The 24,292-nt window shown below is 40.4% G+C and overlaps 1 protein-coding gene across 2 annotated transcripts in view; it reads right to left on the bottom strand.

Annotated features, from left to right (window-relative positions):
- LOC145392259 (cyclin-L1-like) overlaps positions 1-24,292 on the bottom strand; it is a 60,185-nt gene that overhangs the window by 14,073 nt on the left and 21,820 nt on the right. For both annotated transcript variants that reach the window (XM_080266726.1, XM_080266725.1), the window contains 4 exons: positions 13,145-13,329; positions 12,415-12,535; positions 7,512-7,576; positions 4,301-4,505 (listed from right to left, as the gene is read on the bottom strand). In XM_080266726.1, coding sequence (XP_080122852.1) covers positions 4,301-4,505; positions 7,512-7,576; positions 12,415-12,535; positions 13,145-13,329 — 576 coding nt within the window. The remainder of the gene's footprint in view (positions 1-4,300; positions 4,506-7,511; positions 7,577-12,414; positions 12,536-13,144; positions 13,330-24,292) is intronic.

Here is a 24,292-nt window from a genome sequence, read left to right as displayed (position 1 = left end):
GGCCTTTTAAAAAGGCTTTCAAAGTTAGGTTATGTACAAAGGGTGGCCATGGGAGAAGTCCATTATCCAGACATGCCTTTGGCTCTATTAAATCAGATAAATGGGGGATTATTGTATCACTAAAGACTGAATGAATCAGGCTAAACATCTATTCATTTTCAATTTAACACCTTAATTTAGTTTTGTTTTGTAAAGGCTCCAATTTGCTTGCAAGTGTTGACACTGGTCACCTAATGGCAGTTCTCCATACTGCTCAATTTCTGGCAGCTTCCCTATTCAGTCTGTTATCCCTGAGGTCACACTCAATGACCTCGTCCCAGGTCCTTTTCGGTCTACTTCTCGCAACTCTATCCCTACAGGCTTTCTATTTTATGAAGGCAGTTTGGGTGGGGCCTCCTAAGACATCACACCACTAGGTCTGTTGCCACATCGCCACCACACACGTGCTCCTCTCTCTCGCTCTCATATTTATACAGTATTAACTGCTACTAATTTTTTTTTTTCTCGTTTTGACTTTTGATGGGCAAGCTTCTATGGCGGGAGACTGACTGAGTATGACCCTCACACACATGGCTATCCCTCATGTCACTGCCCTTAACAAAGTCGCAAAAGCAACGCTGACAAATCCCATGGGACTCATATTATACTATAGTTTTTTTTTTTTTTATTGCATCTATACAGAGTATTTAAAATTCATTTATAAGTAGTTACTAACTTAAAATAGGAGAGAAAGAGAGGGAAAGAGGGGTGAGCAGGAGTAATTACACGTGTGTGGCGCCGATGTGGCAACTGAGCTAGTGGTGTGAGGTCTTAGGCTGCCCCACCCAAACTGCCTTCATAAAATAGAAAGCCTACAGCATTAAAACATCTCACTTTCAGCATCCAATTATCATCCCCCATCATCTTCACATGCCCAAACAATCTCAATCTACCCCTCCTCATCACAACACCAATACACTCCAGTGCCATCCTACCTCTCAATTCTTCCATCGTAAACCTAGTACCCCCGGGCCTCGCACTCTGGGATGCACTGAACATCCACCTAATCACTGTCGTTTCTACATGTCTGAGCCTATGAATATTCTCTTCCTTTACTGCCCAGGTCTCTCTACCAAACAGCATTACACTCCGAACACGTCACTTACAAAGATTCCTTAGCACAGAGGGAAAGCCCTCTCAAGTCAAGAGAGGCAACAGCTCCCTGAACTTTTTCCAATCAGTCTTTACTCTAGCCATGGAGTCAAGCCCCACCTCCAGCAAATAACATGTCTCTCAAATAACAAAACTCTTCCACACACTCAAGAGACTCACCCGCAAGTTTAATCCTTTCACGCCTGACAATCTCCACCTGCTCTCCTCGACACACCACACACACAAAATCAGCATTTTCTCGCAGTCTACCTCTAATACCACTACATCTCTTATGCACCCACTTATCACAAACACTGTACAAGATGGAATTACTTCCCATGTCCTTGTGGCAAATTGCACATGGCCATTCTCCCTCTTCTTTGACAGTACTGCCACCAACGCTGGATATTATCACTTTTATCTGCATTTACTCTTAAGCTCCTGTGCCCCATACCATCTCTCCACTTCCTAAATCTTTCCTCCACCTTCCTTTCATTCTCTGCAATCAACATCAAATCATCAGCATACAACATCTCCTAGGGAAGTCCATCTCTGAAATCATGTGAGAGCTCTTCAAGTACCATGATAAACAACAAGGGACTCAACACTGACCCCTGATGCACACCAACATTCATGGAAAACTCATCAATCAAATCTCCATTCACTCTTACCTGGGTGCGAGCACCCACATACGTGGCCATAACCATCCTAACCAGCCACTCTTTGATCCCAAGCTTTCACATTGCCCATTTCACCACCTCTCTAAGGACTCAGTCAAAGGCTTTCTCCAAATCAAGAAAAACAAAATACAGTTCCCTTTTCTTTCTTATATATTCTTCCTGAAGCTGTCAAATAATGAATATGGCATAAGTGGTCCCCCTGCCTGGCATTAACCCAAACTGCATCTGAGAGTGGACAGGATGTGGAATAATGTGATTCATGAAAGATGCGGATTGAGGAAGTCTGTGGACACCAGAATCGAAAAGAGTGTACTAAGATGGATTGGTCATGTGGAGAGAATGGATGACAATAGAACGGTGAAAAAGGCATATCTGAGCAAATCTAAAGGAGGGAGGGGGTGAGGCAGACCAAGAAGAAGATGGTGGGATATGGTGGATGAGTTCAGAGAGGTATGGAAGTTGGTGAGGCTAAGGGACTGACAAGAGACTGAGCTGGCTGGAAGAATTTTGTACGAAGAAGTGCATAACCAGGGATTTGACTCAATCAGTTAGGTGTATGTGAAGCTACAGGACATGTAATTTTTTTTGGCCTATCTGATGGAGCCAGGATTCCGTGGGCTTGAATGATGAGTGAATGGAAGCGTGGCCCATTGAACTGGGAAAACATAGGCTGTCTGGATGCTGCTACTCCTCACCCTGCCCTAGGGTGGGAAAGGAGTTCCAGATGATGATGACGATGATGATGATGAAAAGCTCTCTCAAACTGAACTGGTTAGTGAAGGGTATATCTAACACCACCAACTGAAAAATCTCCAATCAATCAATCAATCATTTCCTGTGGCACCCTCAGGGATGCATAGGGCCTCAATGAACTCACACCACCACATCCTATCTTGTGCTAACTCCTCAAGATCTCCCCAACACTCATCTCCAGCTTCCCATCTCATTGTCCTCACCCACGTCTCTTTTAGCCTTCCTCTACCTCTCCTACCAAGTGCCACCCACCCTGGTGTACCTCGTACTATTCCCTGTCTCCTATACACATGTCCTAGCCACTTCCATCGTGAGAATCTAACATATTCATCGATCGGCTGCACTCCCGTTATTTCTCTAATTCTACTAATTGGTATCCTTTCCCACCACTTAACTCCTAATATTCTTCTAAGTGCTTTATTTTCAAACACCAAGAATCTCCAAAGCTGAATAAAACTGTCTGCTGATAGCAAAGACATATTTTAAAATGTCATCTTAATTCCAAGGAGTTTATGAGTTCTACTTTCCACATTAATATAGGTATGAGACTGATGTGGCATGAAGATAAAGTCAGTGGAAATGGGGACATTTACATATAAGTGTGAGACTTTGATGTGGCATGAAGATTAAGGGAGTGGAAATGAAGTAACTGCGGAATCTGTGTGAAGTGCAGAGACTGAATAAGGTAACTGGTAATGTGATTCATGAAAGACATACAGTAAGGAAGTCTGCATGCTACAGCTGAAGAGATAGTGCTTAGATGGTATGGTCACATGAAGGGAATTAATGTAAATGGGGTGATAGAATGGGTGTACATGTGAGTGAGTCTGGTGGTGGGATGTGAGATGATAGGACAACCTGGCGGAAACACAATAAACCAGTATTGAAGAGGGGGGGGGGGGGGATATAAAGGTTCAGGATGCTAGGAAACTAACAGGGAAATCATGCGGATTTGAAGAATATTGTATGGCAAAAAATGTATATGAAAAAGGTGTGTCACCCCAGTTTTTATCTAGTCATATGGAAGTCACTCGCCTGACTCTAACCGAGAAGCACAATAGTCATGTGAAATGCGCAAGTAGACAGTTTTGTGTAGGAGGTATAGTGAGGATTCTGAGGGCCTGAATACCCCATTTAACTAATCAGCTCCTATCTTCACAGGACCCTATCTCACTCTATCCTAAGGTGGAAGGGGTCAATAGAGATGATATTTAATCCTTCCTAACTGAATCACCAAAGAAGTCATTGTGATATAAACCACTGAATAAATTATCGTCAAATATGATGCAAGGTACCCATCTGAATAAAGTGGTCTAGCATTGGCCAAAACAATATCTCCCTATGTTCAAGCTATCTTTTAGGTAATCTTAACCTTCTGAATCTATTGACATTGGGGTGTCCACCATCACCTCATTCAATGTTGCTTAGCCCCAATCAGTCTGGCCAAGAAGACCTGTCAACCAAAGACAGGCAACTGCTGCTGCGAGGCCGTCCTACAGGTACAGTACAATGCTCTATATACACCATGTAGGGATCCATTGCCCCATTGTGGTAGGTAGCACCTAATCAGGGTTGGATTAGTGTCTTTCCTTTGGCGTAAAGTAGGGAAATGCAAGTTAGTTTGGCTCCCAGGTAGAAGCTGCAATTGGTCCACCTCAGGAGCACAGTGCCACCAACCCCCGCCTGCCCCACTTACGGGTGGAGTGTGGTAAATAGAAATAATGTTAAATACAAACCTTTTTCCTTGTATACAGCCTGAGTATAGATGCTGCTACTTCCTCTATGTGCTCTGATTTCACCCTGAAAACCAGGTACCACGGTGGCTGTTCTGGAAGTGGGTACTTAAGGAGCCGTGCCGCCAGCCAGATGCAAGCACAGGCAATAGTTTCTGGGTCGTAGCGTACAAAGGCATCCGTCCGTAAGGCATCATTCATGTAGTTCCTGTGGAAGAAAAATGAGGGGCTGGGGGGGACAAGCCTGTGCCACACCCAATGAAGTTGATGGCTACCAGGCACAGTGACAACTGCAGTGAAGCTGCATACTGTTATCATCATTGCTACAATTTGCATCACCTTCCTCCACAGAAAAGGGGATATTAAAAAAAAAAAAATCCTTACACCATTACTAAATCAGACTTTCTCAAGAGAAAAGATTTTTAAAAGTCTGATTCATTAAGAAAAATTATAAAACTTATAATTCAGAAGACTGTAAAGTGGTGTATAGCACTGCCCGTAGTCCACCTGTTCAACCTGACCCTCCTTCCAACCACCAATCCACTGGTCTTTGCTGTTGCTGGCTACCAGGAGTCTGTCTGGTAGATGGCTGGCAGAGCCCTCTGTCCAGTTACTGTGGCCCTGGCCCTCAGACACCTGCAAAGAGAACTTAGTGCATGGTATTCCTCCCCCCCATCACTGCACCACTGTCCTTCTTGTGATCAGTCTTGCCATCACATCACTGTCACTTCCACTACCAAAGAGATAAGTCAACTGGTTAAATTTTCCACACCGATTACTTAGCTCCACAAATTGATTAATCTCAGCTCTGAACCTGATGTTCTGCACATCACTTTTGCTGTACAAATTTCATGTTGACGTGTCATTTGCATGCAATCCCTTTACATCTCCCACCCTGAGATACTTGACCTACATTACAATAGAAACTGTCTTTTTACGGACAAATCTTTCATCAAAACTGTATTAATAGCATTTTTTTTTTTTTTTACTCAGAAAGTACATTTTCTAGGATAATTCTTAGCAACACCATGATGCTAAAGCAATTACCAGTTCATCTGAATCTTTACAAAGAAAAACTGCAATTCCTTCTGTGGAGCAAAAACTGATGTTTGCTACAGAAACATAATCAATCCTAAGTGTGGAGTGAGGCTTGAGGAGCTCTAGTGTGGTAGCAGGGGAGGGCCAGGAGAGGCACTGGTGTGGAAGCCAAGCAGCCAGCCGGGTGAACTAGAGAGCCAGCAGAGCCAGCCGGCCAGCCACACACCGCGCCACGCTAGCACAGGGGGAGTGGGTGTGGTGGTGGAGCTGGAGGTTGTGGGTGAAGATGGTGGTGGATGGAGGGCGCTGGGGCAGTGCTGGACTCACCAACACTACTTACCTTGCCCCACCTTCCTCTGAGATGGAACAAAACCTCACATTAATATTGGTCATTATGTACACATTGATTGATTGAGTAAATATCACCAGATTTGGCAAACAAACACCTTCAGCAGTAAACACTTGTCAGAGAATTGAACTCAAAACCGTTTTTTTTTTCTATTTACACCTTAAATCAAATTTGCATTAAAAATCTGCAGATATTTTTAAACTCTTATACCCAAACTAAGTACCAGTTATCATATATTCCTCACAGTGATCACTGCATCATAAATCTAGCACCTCTAATTTTTCTATTTAATTCTTCTTTTTCTGTTTTTGTGCCTGGTTTTCATGCCATCAACTTCACAGAAACTCATAAAATACCTGTTAACAGTAACAAACCTACGATGCCAAAAGTCTCCCTAAATAACAGCAGCTTCCTTTAGGTTCCAATGGCATCCTCGCCTCAAGAAGTCATCCAGAGTCTTTGATGAGCCTCCATCAAATCATACATTTTGAAATCTGGCATTAATCAATTGTCTCAACTCCGGACAACAGCATAGTCTGATGAGGTAGCTTGTTAAATAAAATCAAAGTTACAACAAAAATCATAATCTTATGATGCAGTGTTTAAAATGACAACCAAAACTGGCTAATTGTCACCAAACTATATTACATCCACTGAGCATGGTGGTTGTCTGAAGATGAGGCAACTGGGGAAAACACAATCACACTGAATATTTCACAGCAAGAACAGACTCCTTGACTCTCAACAAGACGTGCCTTTTCCTGGGTCCCAAAACAGTAGGGACCATGTCAAGAAGGTGAGGTGAAGCCAAGTACTGTACAGGCAGAGGTGAAGGTAGTACACAGAGTCAGACACCATCACCACCAATAACAATGTGCTTCTTCACTTTCAGATTACTGGGGTTCTGCACTGCATTAAATACTGAGTCAAGCTGCTACTCTTTGCAATCAAATAACTTCTTTACTGATATTTACTTTGACAGTTAAAAAATTCTGAAATACACAGCAATAACAATAAAATTGTAATAAATACCTATCTGTTTCAATAGTATATCAAAATGATTGCTAAGTCTGCCAAATATGGTACTGAAATGAACATTATTCAGATGACAGTCTATCACTAATCCACAAGAAAATCATGTGCACTACCTTCCCCATCTGTAAATCACGAACCACTGCAAAACAAAAGGAAAGCAAGATACTGGTAGCTCCATCCCTCAAAATATGCAGGGTTAACAGAATCTGAAGTACAAACCTTAATTATACTAAAGTAATTACTGATGCACTGTAATTATTTTTTGAGAGGAAGTACTACTCTACTACCCAGGCAGTTATCACTAGTAATCATTGTACTTTAATACAATTGGCAATATGGGATAATAAGAAGTAAGGGATTCTACAAGTTGAAAAAAAAAAAAAGCATAAAAGGCATACATCTTTTTTGGTGAACAAGAACTAGGCAAATTAACACACCACTTCTATATAACCATGGGTAGTTGAATCTTGAATATAAACTTGCCTGGTCTTTGTTCATCAGGTTGATCAAGCAACTGGCACAATTTTGAAAATGAACCAATTAACTCCCACACACTGCAACAAAAAAACACCTAAGCACCTGATAAGGGTCAGCATGAGAACAAGGCTTCTCTCAATGCACAGATTCCATCGTTCTTAAGTTTCAAGGATGTAATACTCTATCCCTTCATACGGACGGCCAGCAAAAGTTAAAGTGCTGGAAGACAGTTGTTTGTGTGTGTCTGTGTATGCATGTGATTGAGTGGAGGGCAAAGATGGAGCTGCCAGTAGTAGCCTAGATAACAATACTCACCATGAGGATTGGGCCAGACGTCGGTTGTTGTCCGCATCCAGGGCTCGCAGGTACATGATAATGATCTACAAGAAGAATGAACATCAGTCAACCAACCTACATTAATAGTCCTACCTATGCCCCCTAAAAGTTTTGCATATCAGGACAAAGTAGTTGGCATGATCAAGGTTTTGCATTCATCAATTAATCATGCTTTATTACAATGTTACATTTATAAGATGGATGGGGAAAATCTACAGAATATAGCTTTAGCTCAAATTAAGGCTCTTCTTATTGACACATGAGGAAATTCTGTAATTACAGTTATGGTTAGAAGCACTGACTTTTAAAATAATTAATGCTGTTTTGAGCATATTTCCACTGTTATTGCTCAGCCTATGAAAACTGTTACCACTACAAAAGCAACACTGTGGGTAGTACAATACTAAATAAAAGTGCTGTACAGTTCAGTATTTTTTCTTTTTTTCTTTTTTTTTTTACTTTTTATTTATTTATTTTTAATCAAAGTGGGGACAGGTAATGGACTTAACTAGTTAAATGATAATGTATGGAAATCACTGACTTGCCTGTATGATGATGGAGTTATGATGGCACAAAAAGTGAGAATGATCTGATTTACAAGTCTGTGAATGAGTCTGCACTAGAAGAAAAATGAAAGTGAAAGAACAGTAAATAATGATACTGTACTTGAAACGAGAGAAAATACAATTTATTTTGGCATGCAGTACAGTATATAAGAGTGGAAGCAGGATGTACTCCACAGTACAACTGAGAACTGAGGTGACTGTGGGTAGGGTGGCTAGTATGAAGGTCAACAGGACCCAGTGTGACTTACTGCAAACACTCTCATATGGGAGTGAAACTTAACCCTATGGCTGCAGCGGCCATGAAGACAACCCGTGAGCTCAGTGCAGAGATGTCGGAAAAAAATTATGTTTTCAACTCGTGTTTTAACCCACTTATCCTTAATCTTAAAAGTTCAAATTTCTGTCAAACTTAAATCTTTCTACTATCCTTTGCAACAAACTGCATGTCCGTAGGTACTCCCACCCCGGAGAACGCGTTAAGACAAGGTGTTTTTTGCCAGTTTGACGCGCGTAAAATAGCCCAGCGCAGTGGAAATCACCTCTAACTACCAGACCACAAGATTTTTTTCACACAAAATAGGGTTACTGCCATGTTGTTTCCTCACTAAAAACACTTCCAGCCAGTCTTATATGATTTTATTGCGATTTTCCATAGAGTTCACCCTTGAGTTTAGCGAATAGTAGCGATGCAAGGAAAATCATTACAAACTTTACAAAACTTCATCAAAGACTTATTATCATTTATTTTCTATAAAATTATTGATGTAACGCCATTTATTATTCATGTCATTGCCTTGTTGCACACTTTCGCAACCACTAAAACACTTCACTATCTTGGCAATGTACCACCTGACTTCACTTACCTAGGTAGAAATAATCACTAATTCCCTTACATTACTTCATGAAAGACTTTTATTCATGCTTATTTTGTATAAAACTTATTGACAATGTTATTTACTATTCATTTCATTGCCTTCCTCCACATTTTATGCAACCTCAGCAATGTACCACATGACTTCACTTTTCATTGAAATAATAACTAATTCACTTATATAAAAAATAATTCAGAACAGAACATAAAATAACAGTTTCACACACTCTGGTTTGATTTGACCCACATATAATTACCTAGTATTTAAGAGGGAGGGGGAGGCCAAGGATGAGATGAAGGGATGGAGAGGTATATGAGAGAGAGGGGTGTGAGCTGGGAGCAGGGCAGTGAAATGGCAGGAGACAGGGTGACATGGAGGAAATTTGTTTGTGGCCACCCCTTACGAGATTGAGGCATCTGGCAATGGATAGGTAGATAGATAGATAGTATTTAAGAGTGGACAGGTACCCGCTGTAGCGTCTGTGCACGTGAGCAGTAATTGCAAACTTCATAAAATTTCATGAATGACTTTTATCAGCTCTTCCTGATAAAATGTCATCTACTATTGATCTCATTGCCTTGCTATACATTATCACAATCGCTAACACTTTGCTAACTCAGCAATGTACCACATGACTTCACTTATTTTCATAGAAAAAAATCACTAATTCATAAAAAATTATTCAGAATATACTAGCAAACCCCGGTTTAACGATGCTGTTGGTTAAGTAAAACTCATCACTGGGGGGGGGGGTATGGTATATCGGGGCCGACTTAACATGCAAAGTATAGGGCCACGTTTTTGAGCCTTGGGTTTCCCCTCCAAACAAGTCCTAAACCTAACCAAAGGAGTAAAAAATATATATATATATATATATATATATATATATAAATATAAAAATATATATATACTGTATAATAATAATAATAATAGTAATAAATAAACAAAAAGATATATAAATAAATTACAGCCAATCTAAATTGCCTAACAGCTGTAAAAGCTAACCTAAGCCTACCACCTTTAAATAACTCACTAGCCCTAACACATGCAGCGCCCTTACCATATATAAGCACACTTATTTAGGCCAAAATTCACACAAAACCACACTCCACACACGATAAGTATCACTGCTCTACTCGCGGCACTGCTGAGACACAGTTATGATGCACTATGATAATGGCCTGTGTGATGTTGGTGATGCAACACAATGCAGGGTAGGTGAGCGTAAGAGAGTTTCTCACCCAGGGACAGCCAGTGCGACACAATGCGGGGTAGGCGATCGTAAGGGAGTTCCTCACACAGAGACGGCCGATGCGAAAAAAACAACGTGTGCACGCAGGGTGAGCGATTGGTGTGGGGACTGAGCAAGCGTTTCTGTGCATCCTGGAAGGCAGGCGGGCTCAGCTGACCACGGAAAAGCACGTGATTCAAACTTTTGGCACATCACTCCCAGACAAAGCATCAGAGGATCCATCATTAAACCAGGGCTCGGCCATTGTTAGGTGGGGTAAGGTGGTATTTCTACCCCCATCACTAACCCAAGGTATGACACATAGAGGTATCATATATCGGAGTTTGCCTGCAATATAAAACAATGCTTTTACCCATTCTGGTTTGATTTCATCCACGTATTTTTTCCTAGCATTTACGTGAGTGACCAGTAGCATCTGTGTATATTTGGGCAGTCATGACAAACTAAAACTTCACGAATTACTTTCATTAGCACTTGCCACACGACTTCACTATTTCCACAGAAATAATAATAAATTCATAAAAAAAATAATTCAGAATATAATTTCATACTTTTAGCCACTCTGGTTAGATTTTACCCGCGTATTTTTATCTAGCATTTATGTGACTGAACATGCAGACTACCAGTAATGTCTGATAACACATGCGCAGTCATTACAAACTTTATGAAAATACCAGATATAACCACAGATGTAAATTTTTCTCTTACATGATGCAGTGCTTGGTGTGGTACTGGAAGGGGCAATGTCAGTGGTCACCGTGGCAGCACTGCCTCTCCTCTTCTACCTCAACATCATTGTCATCCCAAGTACTCTTTACTACATGTGTTTCCGCAAAATCATCACTGGCCTCGCCCTCAGCACCTGTCCACAGGCCATCTGGGTCATATTCACTCTCACTAGATAAGCAAAGTTTGCTACTCTGACTGGGTCAGATGCTTGGAGTGGTGTCTTTGGGGTCGTGATAGTGAGGTGGAAGTTACGTGTGAAGTAATGCCGGATGCAACACAATTCACTTTACGTTTCTTTGGCCATGAATCCCATCCAGTCAGGTGGTGGGAGCTGGGAGTTTTCAGGGGCTTGGGAGGTAGGTCTTGACTCCGAGACGTCCAGATGTGTACTGAGACCGCAGTGGCCACTGCTTTACCCAGGCAGTACCTCTCCCTCCCACTCAGAGTGCGTATGCATGCACTATTTTAAAAAAGCCCATGAAATTTTGAGGAAATTTCACGCCACCCTTCCGGAATATACGATGCAGTCTACCGATCAGCATTTCCGGAATCCTGGACACAGCCAAGAGGTTAATGGCAGTGAGTGACAAAAGAAAAAAAAGAGCTTCCTTGGTTACAGGCTGCAATAATTATCTTTTTTCAAAACAGCTAGAGGCACAAACAGGATGAACAGTGTACATAATACAAAAATCTACGAGATATTTTGAATGGAGGAAGGGGTGATTGAGTGAGCAGTGGTAATACAAACTAATAGAGCAATGCACTGAGATGGTATGTACCTTCAAGGAATGCACACAGATAGGGCATCTAAGGCCCTTTGAAGGTAGTGCTGAGGCTACTGTTAGAAGATGTAATAATATATGATACAGAAGAGTGGAACAGTACTACATACTGGTCAGGGAGAAGGAAGAATATGAGGAGTGACTGAAGAGGCAGTTCTGTTTTGGCCATCTTCTGTCAGAGGTTAGAAATTCTAGGAGGGAGTGAGGCACTGTTGATTATGATGATGACCAAGGAATATGACCATAGCATGTTCACAAAGTAGTTGTGCTATGTTTCATGGGTTTTAGAAAGTTTAACAGACTCACCATAACATACTCTGACTGGTCAGATGTATCTTACAACGATAAAATATAACAAGTGTTGCTTAGTACAGTGAATAATGATCAGTCACTCAATACTGTACACAGTAAGCCTTTGTTATGTGCTGTCTCCTTATGTTCATTATTGTAACTGTCCACAACAAATTACAAAAAGATGGACTACTGGAGTTCAATTGTTACCTTCACAGTCAGCTTACAAAAATCCCCTCCAACCTAGTTCCTGATGTATGGAAGAAGTTGAAATGTTTTAAAACATACCAAGAGACAACAAGGGCTTACTGTACTGAACTGGTTGTATCTAAGTGAGGTTGCATGAGGACTGAACTGTGATGCAACCTGGATTGTGGGATGTATTCTTACCTTGTGTGGATGTTTAACGTGGCAACAGAAGCCCAACTCCTTCAATAGTCTACGTTCTGCTTTGATAACCTGGTTCTTCAAAGCTATGTAGTTGCTGTCTAGAATCACAGGTTGAATGGTCCTGCAATCAACTGAGTATTAGTACACTGTCCACTGGCAAACAGTACCATTCGCATTAAGCTATATAATAACCGGGAAAAATGGCAGTTCCTGAAAATGACATGTGGATTTTTAGTAATCTATTGAAAGTAACTTAATTTTAACAGAACACTTATCTGAAACAGCTACTAGTTATGTGCACGAATAAATTCTATCCTGAACACTATGCAAACTCTTTAAGCTTTCCTTTTCTGTCACCAACTTAGTGTCACCTCGCGCCTTGCTGTGGCAAGAACCTGTCTGCCACAAGAGAACATCAGTTCTCTGCTAACGACAGCCCTGCAAAGGCAACTGCTTGCCTGTAGTAGAAGGGTCTGCTCAGCCTGACAGATGGTGGTAACTCATAAACATCTTATCTAAGTCAGCAAACTTTGTTTTGCTGATATGAAACATATTATTAACTGTTAAGTGAAAGTTACATGCACTAAGCATGCTAGTTCTGAAATGTGATATAGTAACATACGCTAGCTACAGTAAAAAAAAATATACAATTAGCATACCTACACAATGAAAAGGTTACAGCAGTGTCGCTATTTATTACCTACAATCACTGAATCTCAACAATACTCACTTTCCATTCTTGACTTGTCTTATATGGTTGAACACATTGATGACATCCCTGATTTTACGTGGTGCCTCCTCTATCTTGGATGCGAGAGCAATGCAAGCCATAGCAGTCGTCTCCATAGGATAGCGTACCATTGACTTGGCATAGTAGAATCGCTGGAAGAGCACCTGGCCTGCTGCCATTGCAACCTGTGGCAAAATGATCACTCTTATTAGATCTCATGACTAGTGCTCTAACTTCTCAAAAGGAAGAATGAGAGCAACACAATACAAAAGGTTAAGAATTTGGAGGATATCAATATCTGCACTACTTTCACCATCTGAAAAAAATAGAAAGGTTTAAACAATAATTCATACATAATGGGTAAAGTTGTAAATAGACCATTTGACTGAACAACTTCAAGGTATATGCCAACTTATACAAGACCAGATTTCACAAGAAAGCGACACAACCTCAAGGTATATGCCATCTTATACAAGACCAGATTTCACAAAAAAGCAAAACAACTTCAAGGTATATGCCATCTTATACAAGACCAGATTTCACAAGAAAGCAACACAATTTCAATGTATATGCCATCTTATACAAGATTTCACATGAAAGCAAATTTAAAAGATAAAACACCAAAAGTATAAATGAAAAATATACAGTAATAATTTCTCATTTCCGAACTATTTTGGGCAGGGGCTTTCCAAATACTGAACTCAAGTTTCAAAGACTTACCCAGAACAAACAAACATATACAGTACAAACATCCCAAGCACATTTTCCTTTGATACAGTATGTGGGGAAAAAAAAAAAAAAAAAAAAAAAGAGTATTGCATAGGCTCTGCTAGCCATTCCCATAAAATACAGTACAATACCGTAGCAAAATTCTGCTTTCTTGACGCGTGTTTGCTTCTTGAGAGTAATGGGCAAACACATGCTAAAACTTGTTCCAAGTTACTCAAACCTAAAAAATTTAGTCTTGCATTTCAGAGAGTTTGGTTGTCAGGTTATGTCAGGTCAGATTACATTATTTCACCATGTGAAATAAATACTGTACAGTATTCAGGTTTGTCTTGATTACTTGGCTAGGTTTGGTCAGGCACGGCTTGGTCATGGCCAAGTAACATTAGATATGTAACAATACGTTTGGGTAGATATGAGTTTGTTTTATTGACCCCTTGGGGTCCGGCATTGTTTATAAAATCGACCGTCTGGAGCATGCATTTTTTTTGGGGGGGATTGCTCCTATGAAAACTGTTAAACCTATCACAAAAATCTTTACACCCAGCAAAGTACAACTCTTTAGCTGTAAAATGAGTGGTGTTCCAATGTCCTCTGAGTGTTTATTGTAGAGCAGTGGCCAAGAACGTAAGCGTGTCTGAGGAGAGGCTTTTTCCCCCCACTCACAGATGCTTTGTTCATGGTTGACACAAGACAGAGGGATAGAGTAGGATACACAAAGAGTAGCAGGAATGACACTGCAGATTCCCTAGTTGACATTGTGACTCATACAATGGCACTCATGTTTAAATTAATGGCACACAATGCTAAACGTTTCGGAACATGGACCAACGTCCCCCTGACACGTTCCAGAACAGGGACCAAACTTTAGGGGTTAAATCTCTAACATTATACTCGAGCTGACCAAGCCATCATTTCATCTTAAGATATCACATTTATTTTGCTCAATTGTCAGTACCCTCTTAAACTACTCTGTGAGGAAGGAGGTGTCATCATGATAACTATAGCAATACAAACTAGGGAAACAAACAGCTAGCAAACATGGAAACACTGTGAGTCTGGGAGTAGGTATGCACATGCTAGTTGGTAAGCGGTGATACAACTGCACAGCCAGATGAAGCCACTGCCATAAATCATATGGTGCCTTTGTTAACTGAAATGCTCGCAATATTTAAAATATAAGTTTTTCATGGTTCATGAGGTCCACACAATATATTCAACATACAGCAAAAGGTGTCTGGCTAAAAAAAAAAAAAAAAATCCTATGTTGTTACTATCTTACATAAACACTCATCAGGTACACACATGCTTTTCCGATGTCTTACAAAATAATAATGATAATAATTCATCCATCACTTCAACCTCCTTTACACATCAGGAACACAGATGTGATGTGGTGGCTACATCCGTCAATATTAAATTGCTCACCATTACTGGAAACTGCTGTTTGTACAGTCTGAACGTAGTTCATTAGCATTGAACCCCCTTTACTCTGATAACATATTTTGTATGTAAAGGCTATCCCGATCGCATCATCAATCGCATTCCCCATCAAAACATCAATGATTCTCAGTCACAATTCGCACCCTGGACGATTCTGCATCACTTCTATATTATCATTATACATAAGATATTTATTTAATTGTCACAGGACCGTCTGATGGTGGGATTGTATACGATGCTGCTGCTTCTTCTCTACCAAATTTGAATACGAGTCGGAGATCACATTCTCCATTGGCCTTGACTGGGAACAAGTGAGATGGACACTGATTTTAGGCTTAGGTTAGCTTCTTTTACAACTGTTAGGCAATTTATTTATTTTTTTTACTCATTTGGGTGGGTTTAGGACTTGGTTGGGCTGGAAACCCATGGCTCAAAAATTCATCCCTATACATGTTAAATCTACCTTGATACATCACCTAGCAATGGGTTTTTATTTAACCAATTGCATCGTTAAACCGGGGTATGTCTGTATACATATTTCTACAGGTGTTGAATGAAGCACTGCATCTCAAGCCCCTGATCTGCTGTTAGAGAAGTTCTTCCAGGGTTTACTGAAAGATTTTTACTGATCCATAAAGAGTAAATACTTTATTCTTTAGCATTTTCACTGCAAGATGATGCACGTACTGGCACTTTTACAATGTTAATCCCTTCACTAAGATAAAAATTACCATTACCTTTTAAGTGCTGTGAAATATCTATCCCTGTATGATTATGTTAAATTTAAAAATCTATTAAATCAAGGTTCAACCTTTACAGTTCATGTGCAAATGGCAGAAGCTGGATTTGAATGACGCATCACTCTCAAAAACGATGTGGTCTGTGGAATGCTTCGTTAAGATTAATGTTGTTTCACACCCAGTAATTAAAATATGTATATAGTAACAAGGCACATTCTCAATAACCACATTATTTTTTTGCAAAGTTATTTCCACCTTAGCTGAACAGTAACAAACAATGGCACTCCCACTGTAATGATAGGCAGCCTACAAATGCTACCAAATATTCCAAGACAAGAAGAAGAAACACAGCTGTTCCATATTTTTCTCTATCCAGTTCTTTTTTCTCACTTAAAACCCGTACCTGACGACTCTTTGCTACAACACCTGATACTTGTTTTGCTAAGCATTGCAAGACAGCGATGTGACAAACTACAAACACTGCAATGACCATGATCATCACAGTTAAACATGTTATGAAAGTGATGCATTACCAACAGCTATTTCATGTCACGTAAGCCATTATTTTTACATACATCTGTAATTGAGAATGACATTAAGCTTTAAGGACTGACAGACTACAGTATATAATCCTATCAGTCCAGTCATGACCGCAATGCTTAACCTCTTTGGTACCAGATGCCATCTGTGGTCCCAGACCCCATATCCTGGATAATTTTAACTTCTTGCCAAGGCTACATTATGTATGAAAATGGTGTGTTTTACCTGTATTTCATTTGAACAGCATTATTAATGACCTCAGAGATTACAGACATATAGGGAGGCTGCCAACAATTGAGCAGCATAGAGAGCTGCCATTAGTTGAGCAAGGCTGATGCATGCAAGCATGTTAGAGGATATGAATAACAATAATAATGATCCATAATGCTAAAACAGCACAAAGAAAGCCTCAGCATATACTTTCCACAGCCTATGCATACACAGTACACCTATATATATATCTGAAGCCTATGTCATTTGTCCATAAGTGGTATATACTAACATACAAATACCTGTATATACATATACAGTATATATTACTATATCATCATCATGATCATCATCATCCGGACCTCCTTTCCCACCCTATATGTACATACACACATAGTATATAAAATAAGCATCACTTGCAGTGAGTAACGGTGTGGGGCCGAGGGCAGGATTAACGTCTGTGAACACGTCAGTAAACTATGGCTTGGGTTGTGAGAGATGGTCTTCAAACACACTGGGCACAAGTACTCAGGAATCTTCCACTTCCCCCACTTCCAAAGTATCTTCTACTTCACTTATCACCATCAGAAAGATCATCAGCATCAACTTCATCTTCACCTGGCAGATAATCACTCAAATTTTCAGTCTCCGCTGATCTGGGGCAAGTTGGGGATGGGGAGCATCTTTTCTAGTGAAAAATGGATATTGTTCCTCTTCTGTCATCAGATTTAACATGCCCAGGCAGCAAGAATCACGAGACACCAACAAGGGAAATGCTTGATGAGCTTACCCAGACATACCCATAGCAGCAGGTGAACTAGCCCCCCAAGCTTCCCCTATACACTACACAATTGTTTGACTTTTTTTTTTTTTTTTTTTTTTTTATGTGCCCGACTCTGGGCAAAGGCTTCACTTTTTTTCCCTAGATACTTAGGAATGATGGGAAAACATGGAAAACAACAATAAAAGTACTCACAGAAGCCTAAAAGGTCAATTTTGAGTTCAATTCCTTCCAGCCGTTGGCTAAAATGTTCGGCATGCCTGTGACACCCAGTGAGTTGAGGTGGGAGACTGGTGTTTTTTTCTTGGGTAACTATCTCAAAAGACCCAGGGACATTCTCAGAAGGTACATAGCTAAGCATAATGATGTAGGGGGCACATTAAGACATGTGAGTGAGTGGCATTTAGCAAGTAAATGTCTGTAATTTTGGAGTTAGCATTTTACACATAAAAGTGTGTTTGCATAGTCTTTATTAGTATCATCAACAGGTGAATCACTTTCACCATCAATGAGGACCTTCAGGAGATCGTCTATCTCACACTGGGAAAGACCTTGGTGGGACATGATGCTCATTCACTCACAAAGTAAGACTGAGGAGACAGCTACCCACGCAGCCTGGGGGAGGCGTGGGTGAGTCATAGATTCGGTGCCAACCCTTCAGAGGTGCGGGCCTATGCCTACCAAAAATCTCCCGCCAAATCTGTATTTCCGATTTGGGAGGAATTTTTCAATTACAGACCGTATATTTACGGCTCTAGCAATTTGTGCACACACATGGCAGACCATATATTCACGGCTGTGGCACACGGCAGGCTAATAATGGCAGTGTAAAAGAGATTGGTCCCCCGTCCCTTCCTAAGAACCCAATGAAAGAATGAATGAAGAACTAACACCATGCCATAAAATGGCTACTGGTATATGGCACTAAGGTGGAAGGTAGCAAAGGACATAATTAAATTATATGCAAGATGTGAAGAGCAGAAAGAACTCACTGAAGAACTAGACTCTGCCACTTGGCAGTTTGGGAGTGAAGCTGCTTGTGAAGACCCAAGTAAAACAAATAAATCTGTCTTTTACTCCTTCAGCCCAAGGAATTTGCTATCACAAGACTATTGCATTCAGCTTAAAAAGGAGTTTCAGAATGAAAGGGTTAGGTACAATTACAGGCAACCATTTCAGTTTGACAATTTCTAACTCAGGCTACTCCCAGAGTAATGTCCTGTATGTGTGAAAGCAGCATATTTCCAATGGTAAATTCTATATCTGACATGACCAAGCTGTACATGGTTTTCTGTTTTTCAAAGAACAGCAGGCACAACTTCAGCTCTCCCACCTTTAGCCTATACGATTCACCCAACTGCATAATGACTCCCAGTTATCCAACTTTTACATCCATTTTCACAATTCACCAGCCAAAATTATTTAATCATACAATTTTCAGCACATTTGCCTTACCTTACCTATCAATATAATGTCATCAATACAAACTGAAATACACACATATACAGAAGTAATACCATGGATGCACTATTATTCACTGGTCAAACATACAGTAGTGTCATGTCAAGTTCCACTCAGTGACAAAGACAATCCAAATTAAACTTTATGGAATATGCACAGATAATTATGAAGTAATGCTTCACACATGATGTTATAATTACAGTAAACTATTATAACAAGATTCAATGTACTACATTTCAGCATCAGTGAACTCTGAGATAACCAAACAATCTCTTCTCTCATGGGAAAAAAATAAAAGTTTGATACACATAGCAGTGCAGCTGACCAACCACGACAGCCTGGTGGACTGCACAACACATTTGTGTGTCAAACGGCATCACATAAACAATTCTGCCACTGCCCTACCACTTACATCCAGTGACCTCTCCAAATGCTTGGGTTACCTGTGCATTAGAGTAAAAAGTAACAACAGAAGTGTCCTATACACAGAAGAAGCAAGACAAGCGAATGGCAGTGTTTTGTCCTGTAATGTGAGAGGTGTCTTTCTTGCTTGAAATTAGTGCCCTCATGGTTAATTTTTCTTTTTTTACTTGTTTTTGATCACCATCATCTAAACCTGTGTTGCCCCATAAGGAGTGTAGGAGTCTGGGGCCATTGAAGTTGGTCCTGACATTTAAGATGAGAGTTACCAGCCTCACTCATCCCTGAGTGGCATTAGGTGAGCAATAAACCCCAAACACCCCATGGATATGAACCAACACAGGCTCAATCCAGCTGAAATGCCTTAATTACTCACTAAACCACCAGGCGCCAGAGTTTGGTTGTATGGTTACCACCCACTGCAGTAACTGATTTTATGTACAGGAAACCTTTTGGCTCGTCATTTAGTGCAGCGAAACCCACAGACAGAAGGAGAAGGAAAAAAAGGAAAGAATGACATACAAGGAAGGAAGAAAAGAAGGAAGGGAGAAGGGAAAGGGCAGCCGCCCAAGTGAATGGATGGTACGTGCCCAGACCTTGTTTTTTATTCCATTAAACCTCTTTAATGTTACTGTTTTTTGTCTGCTTTACCTTTATACAAAGTATATTTGTAATCTACTTGGAGCCACAGTGGGTTTCAATAGGTATACAGTAATCCCTGCATTATCCGACGTAATAGATCCAAAGGCGTGTCCGGAAAGTGGACCTGTCCAGAAAATGGACTTCTCCCCTCGCTCCATTTCGTACATAACCTAACTTTGAAAGCCATTGTAAAAGGCCACTACAGTACATCATACAGCACTTGTTCCTGTCACTTAATACTACTCTATCTGGTCAAGCAGACCTATAAATCAAAGCCAAGCAATTACTGTGGTCAAGCAGACCTATCAACCACAGACAAGCAATCACCACTGCAGAGTCATACTCTGCAGTAAAAAAAAAAAAAAAAAAAAAAAAAAAAAAAAAAACTGGCCCGGCCCAGCTAAAATGTTTGATCGGCCATAATTTCCACTCAGACGTAAGCATTTTGTCCGGAAAAAACGGAAAAATGTACCAATTATGGTTTCAAACAGCCAGATCACAGTGTCCGGATAATGGATTGCTTGGATAATGGACGTCCACGTAATCGAGGGATTACTGTATTGGGGGTCTATCTGATCCCCCCCCCCCAACTTTTTTCTTCCTTTAAACCCCTGACACTGTCTTATTTATGGTTTACCTCTTTACTGTAGGGTATGTCCTCAGGGTACCTATCTATATTCAAGTCATAAATGGTCTTTAGCAGGCATGTTGGGGCCTGGCTGGAGGACTGATTAACACACTGGAATTTTATGAAGAAGTAAGCTTCTTGAGTGCATGGAACCCAAGGTTAACATATTACTGTACAGGTACAGTATTTGAACATATGGAGGGTTACTGTTATGCAGTTCATTTTCCTTTGCTTAGGTACATAAGGCAGAGAAAATATATATACTGTATGTACTGTACACACATATGTATATATATTTGGAAATTTTTAACACAGGACCCTACGGATAAGGCTCAAATGTTAACTCTCGAGTACTGCCCAAGCAATGCTGGTGCACACAGAGAAACCATACCCCCTCATAAAAATCAGTGTTAATCCTCTGGCCTGACCCCAGTTTGCCTACTAAAGACCCTGTACGACCCCAACTGCATTAGATATACAGTACTTCCTATGGGCACAGTCTACTATACCATGGTAAAAACTCACCATGATAAATCCCAACCTGCCAACTACAAACCTTGTTTGACAAGTACACTAAAAATATGTTACTTATCCCCTCAGCTGCATACTGCATTCCGGAAATGCCGATCGGTAGACTGAATCGTACATTCAAGATGAGCTACGTGAACTACTGTGAACTTATCGGTCATTTTTCATGCCTACTGCATGCTTATGCCTGATGAGTGGGTCATGAATTGTCAGTGAGGAGTGTAAACTTTGATCAAAATGTTATGATGTTTGGTCAGGCATAAGTGGGCCAAAACACAAGATGAAAACACGATTTTTAACCAGTTTTCTCGCACCACAGACATAGGAAATGTTCAGGGCCACTGCAGCCTAGGGATTATGGGCACAGCCTACTGCAACAGGTAATGGAGACACAGGAAAATGAAATAAAGATGTTTAAAGGAATGTGGGAAAAAACTAACTGTGCTGATAGTTCTAACCACTAAGGACTCCTTTCCTGAGCACCACCACATCTAGGGGCTTACTTTCTCTGCATTTTTTTTTTTATCTAACAAGGAGATTCTGTGCATAGTGATCATGTGTACATGGAGGGTTTTCTGTGCAGAAAGTCCTAATTAACCCTCTCAAACTCTTTCAACGTAACCTGTGTCCAACCCCTTCTGAGTATTGCATGACCCCCACTGGCTAGTCCAGACCTTACATGCCACACACCCTTCACTCAGTGATGTGCGTGACAACGGAAAATTTTTCCATTCAACTGTCTCCCCTGCCCTTACTTATAACTGCATTGTTATGAAATTGCTACATGTTACAGATGAATAAATGATCTTCCTAATGAACAAAAACTAAAAAAAAAAAAAAATAAAAAAAATAAATTACCATATTTTATAATTCACCGAGGCACTTTATTTGCTTTTTTAGTTAGTTCGTTTTACGGGGTGGGGCACTAACCCACCACCAACCCTTTTAGTCGCCTCGTACGACAAGCAGGGATACTGGGGGAGTATTCTTGAACCCCCCCTACCCCCAGGGGGTATATGAGGGAGGGGGGAGTGAGTTGGGGGGAGGGGAGTCAAATGGTGGGTGACAGAGTGACTCGGAGGCGTTTTGTCTGCGGCCACCCTTTGCGGGATTAGGGCGTCGGGCTATAGATAGATAGATTATCATTCACTTACTTAGTCAATGCGGATTTCTCGCAGATATACAAACATTTCATCAATGCTTGTTGAGAGAGTGTTATAGAGCATTTATTTGCGATGATTTTCATAAAAAATGACACTCTTAGCACTATTAGAAAGATTTTTATGGCATACAGAACAAATATCTTACAGTCTTTGACCACACCCAGCCACTCTAGCAGTGGCTGGCTCACCATCATAAAATGTTTCCAATCATTTCATTTCCCTGCCCTTATCTTTAACTGTACTGTTATGAAATTACTACATGTAATAAATGAATAAATGATCTTCCTAATTAAAGAAAGAAAAAAAAAAAAAAGCCAAACCGGGTATTTTTTCGTTCACTCATTTATTCAACGCTGACTCTTTAGATACATAAATACAGTACAGTACTGTATTTCATCAATGCTCGTTGAAAGTTGTAGAGCATTTATTTGCAATGATTTTCATTAAAAACGAAACTTGTAGTACTATTAGAGAGATTATTATGGCTTACATAACAGAAATGCTTTACGCTCGTTCTCTGCACACTGCTGTCACCAAGCAGCCCCTGGTTCAACATCCACATGGCCCAGACCTGCGCTGTGTCCTCAGCCTAGGTTAGGACCCAACCGAAAATCATGGCGAAAAAATACTGCAACCTATATGGATCTGGCAGCAAACTCTCATCCCTTTTCTGTCCAACTCTCTAATGCAAGCGTTAACCGTTACTCCAAGTCTTTCATTTATGCAACAGGTCAGCTCTGGAACTGTCTCCCTCTGTCTGTATTTCCTGCTGCCTATGATCTCCAGTCTTTCAAACGCAGTGTGTCCAGGCATCTCAAAATGATCGGATCTTGAATTTGGTTCTCTTTTGTATTTTGTTTTTCTCTTGGAGGGAACTGTTACTGCGGGCTCATGGCCTTTGGTTCCTTCTTCCTCGCATTTATTAAAAAAAAAAAAACACACACACACACAAATTGCATCAAAAAGTGCGAGTGGTTGGATTTCATTAAGATGCAACCATCATCGAAAAAGTATGACCATTTGGATTTTTTACCAAGCCCTCGTGTATCAGAGGGTTAAAAATAGCCCTTTTAAAACTTTTTTGCTGCCTACAGAAAAAATAAATAAATAAAAAAGTTTAACAGTTTTACCATCCATCCATCCATTCATCATCCAATCCTATGTTTCTTCATGAGGAGCATAAGAGGCCACAGCTAGGCAAGTTGGTCCTGACATTTAAGATCAGAGTGACAAACCTCACTCATCCCTGACTGGCATTATGTGAGCAATAAACCCCAACCATCCCTTGGATAGAAACCTTCACTGGCTCAACCCGATTCGGAGCACTTTAATTACCCATTAAACCACCAGGTGCCATAATTTGGTTATATAGTTACCACCTAGTGTAGTAAATGGTTTTCTGGTGTACAGAAAACCATTTGGCTTGTCACTTAGTGTAGAGTCACCCAGAGGCAGAAGGAAGAGGAAAGAATGAAGGAAAGAAAAACAGAAGAGGGAGTGTGAAGTCACCCAGAGGCAGAAGGAAGAGGAAAGACTGAAGGAAAGAAAAACACAAGAAAGGAGATGAAAGGGCAGACACCCAAAGCAGCACTACATAGAGTGAGTGGATACAAAGCTGATATGCCTGTTTCCCATAGTTTACTGAACCAATGAAAATGCAGTTGCCTTTCAAAACATATCCTTGACTTCTAACAAGTACCAGTTATAGCATATAGTACTGAACTGTATACAATACAGTATTGAACTGTGCCATACTGTAATAAGCCCAGAGAATATGAAAGTACAGTACACAGACACCAACTACCACAATACAGTATATCTAACTAAAGCAAATATACAATATACTGAAAATGGTTTTATAAATTA

This window comes from Coenobita brevimanus, chromosome 21 (assembly GCF_032717465.1).
Source record: "Coenobita brevimanus isolate Jiangsu-jjx chromosome 21, ASM3271746v2, whole genome shotgun sequence".
NCBI classification, from domain to species: domain Eukaryota; kingdom Metazoa; phylum Arthropoda; class Malacostraca; order Decapoda; family Coenobitidae; genus Coenobita; species Coenobita brevimanus.
Note: the sequence above shows the minus strand (reverse complement) of the source record. Positions and strands in the feature narration are given on the sequence as shown.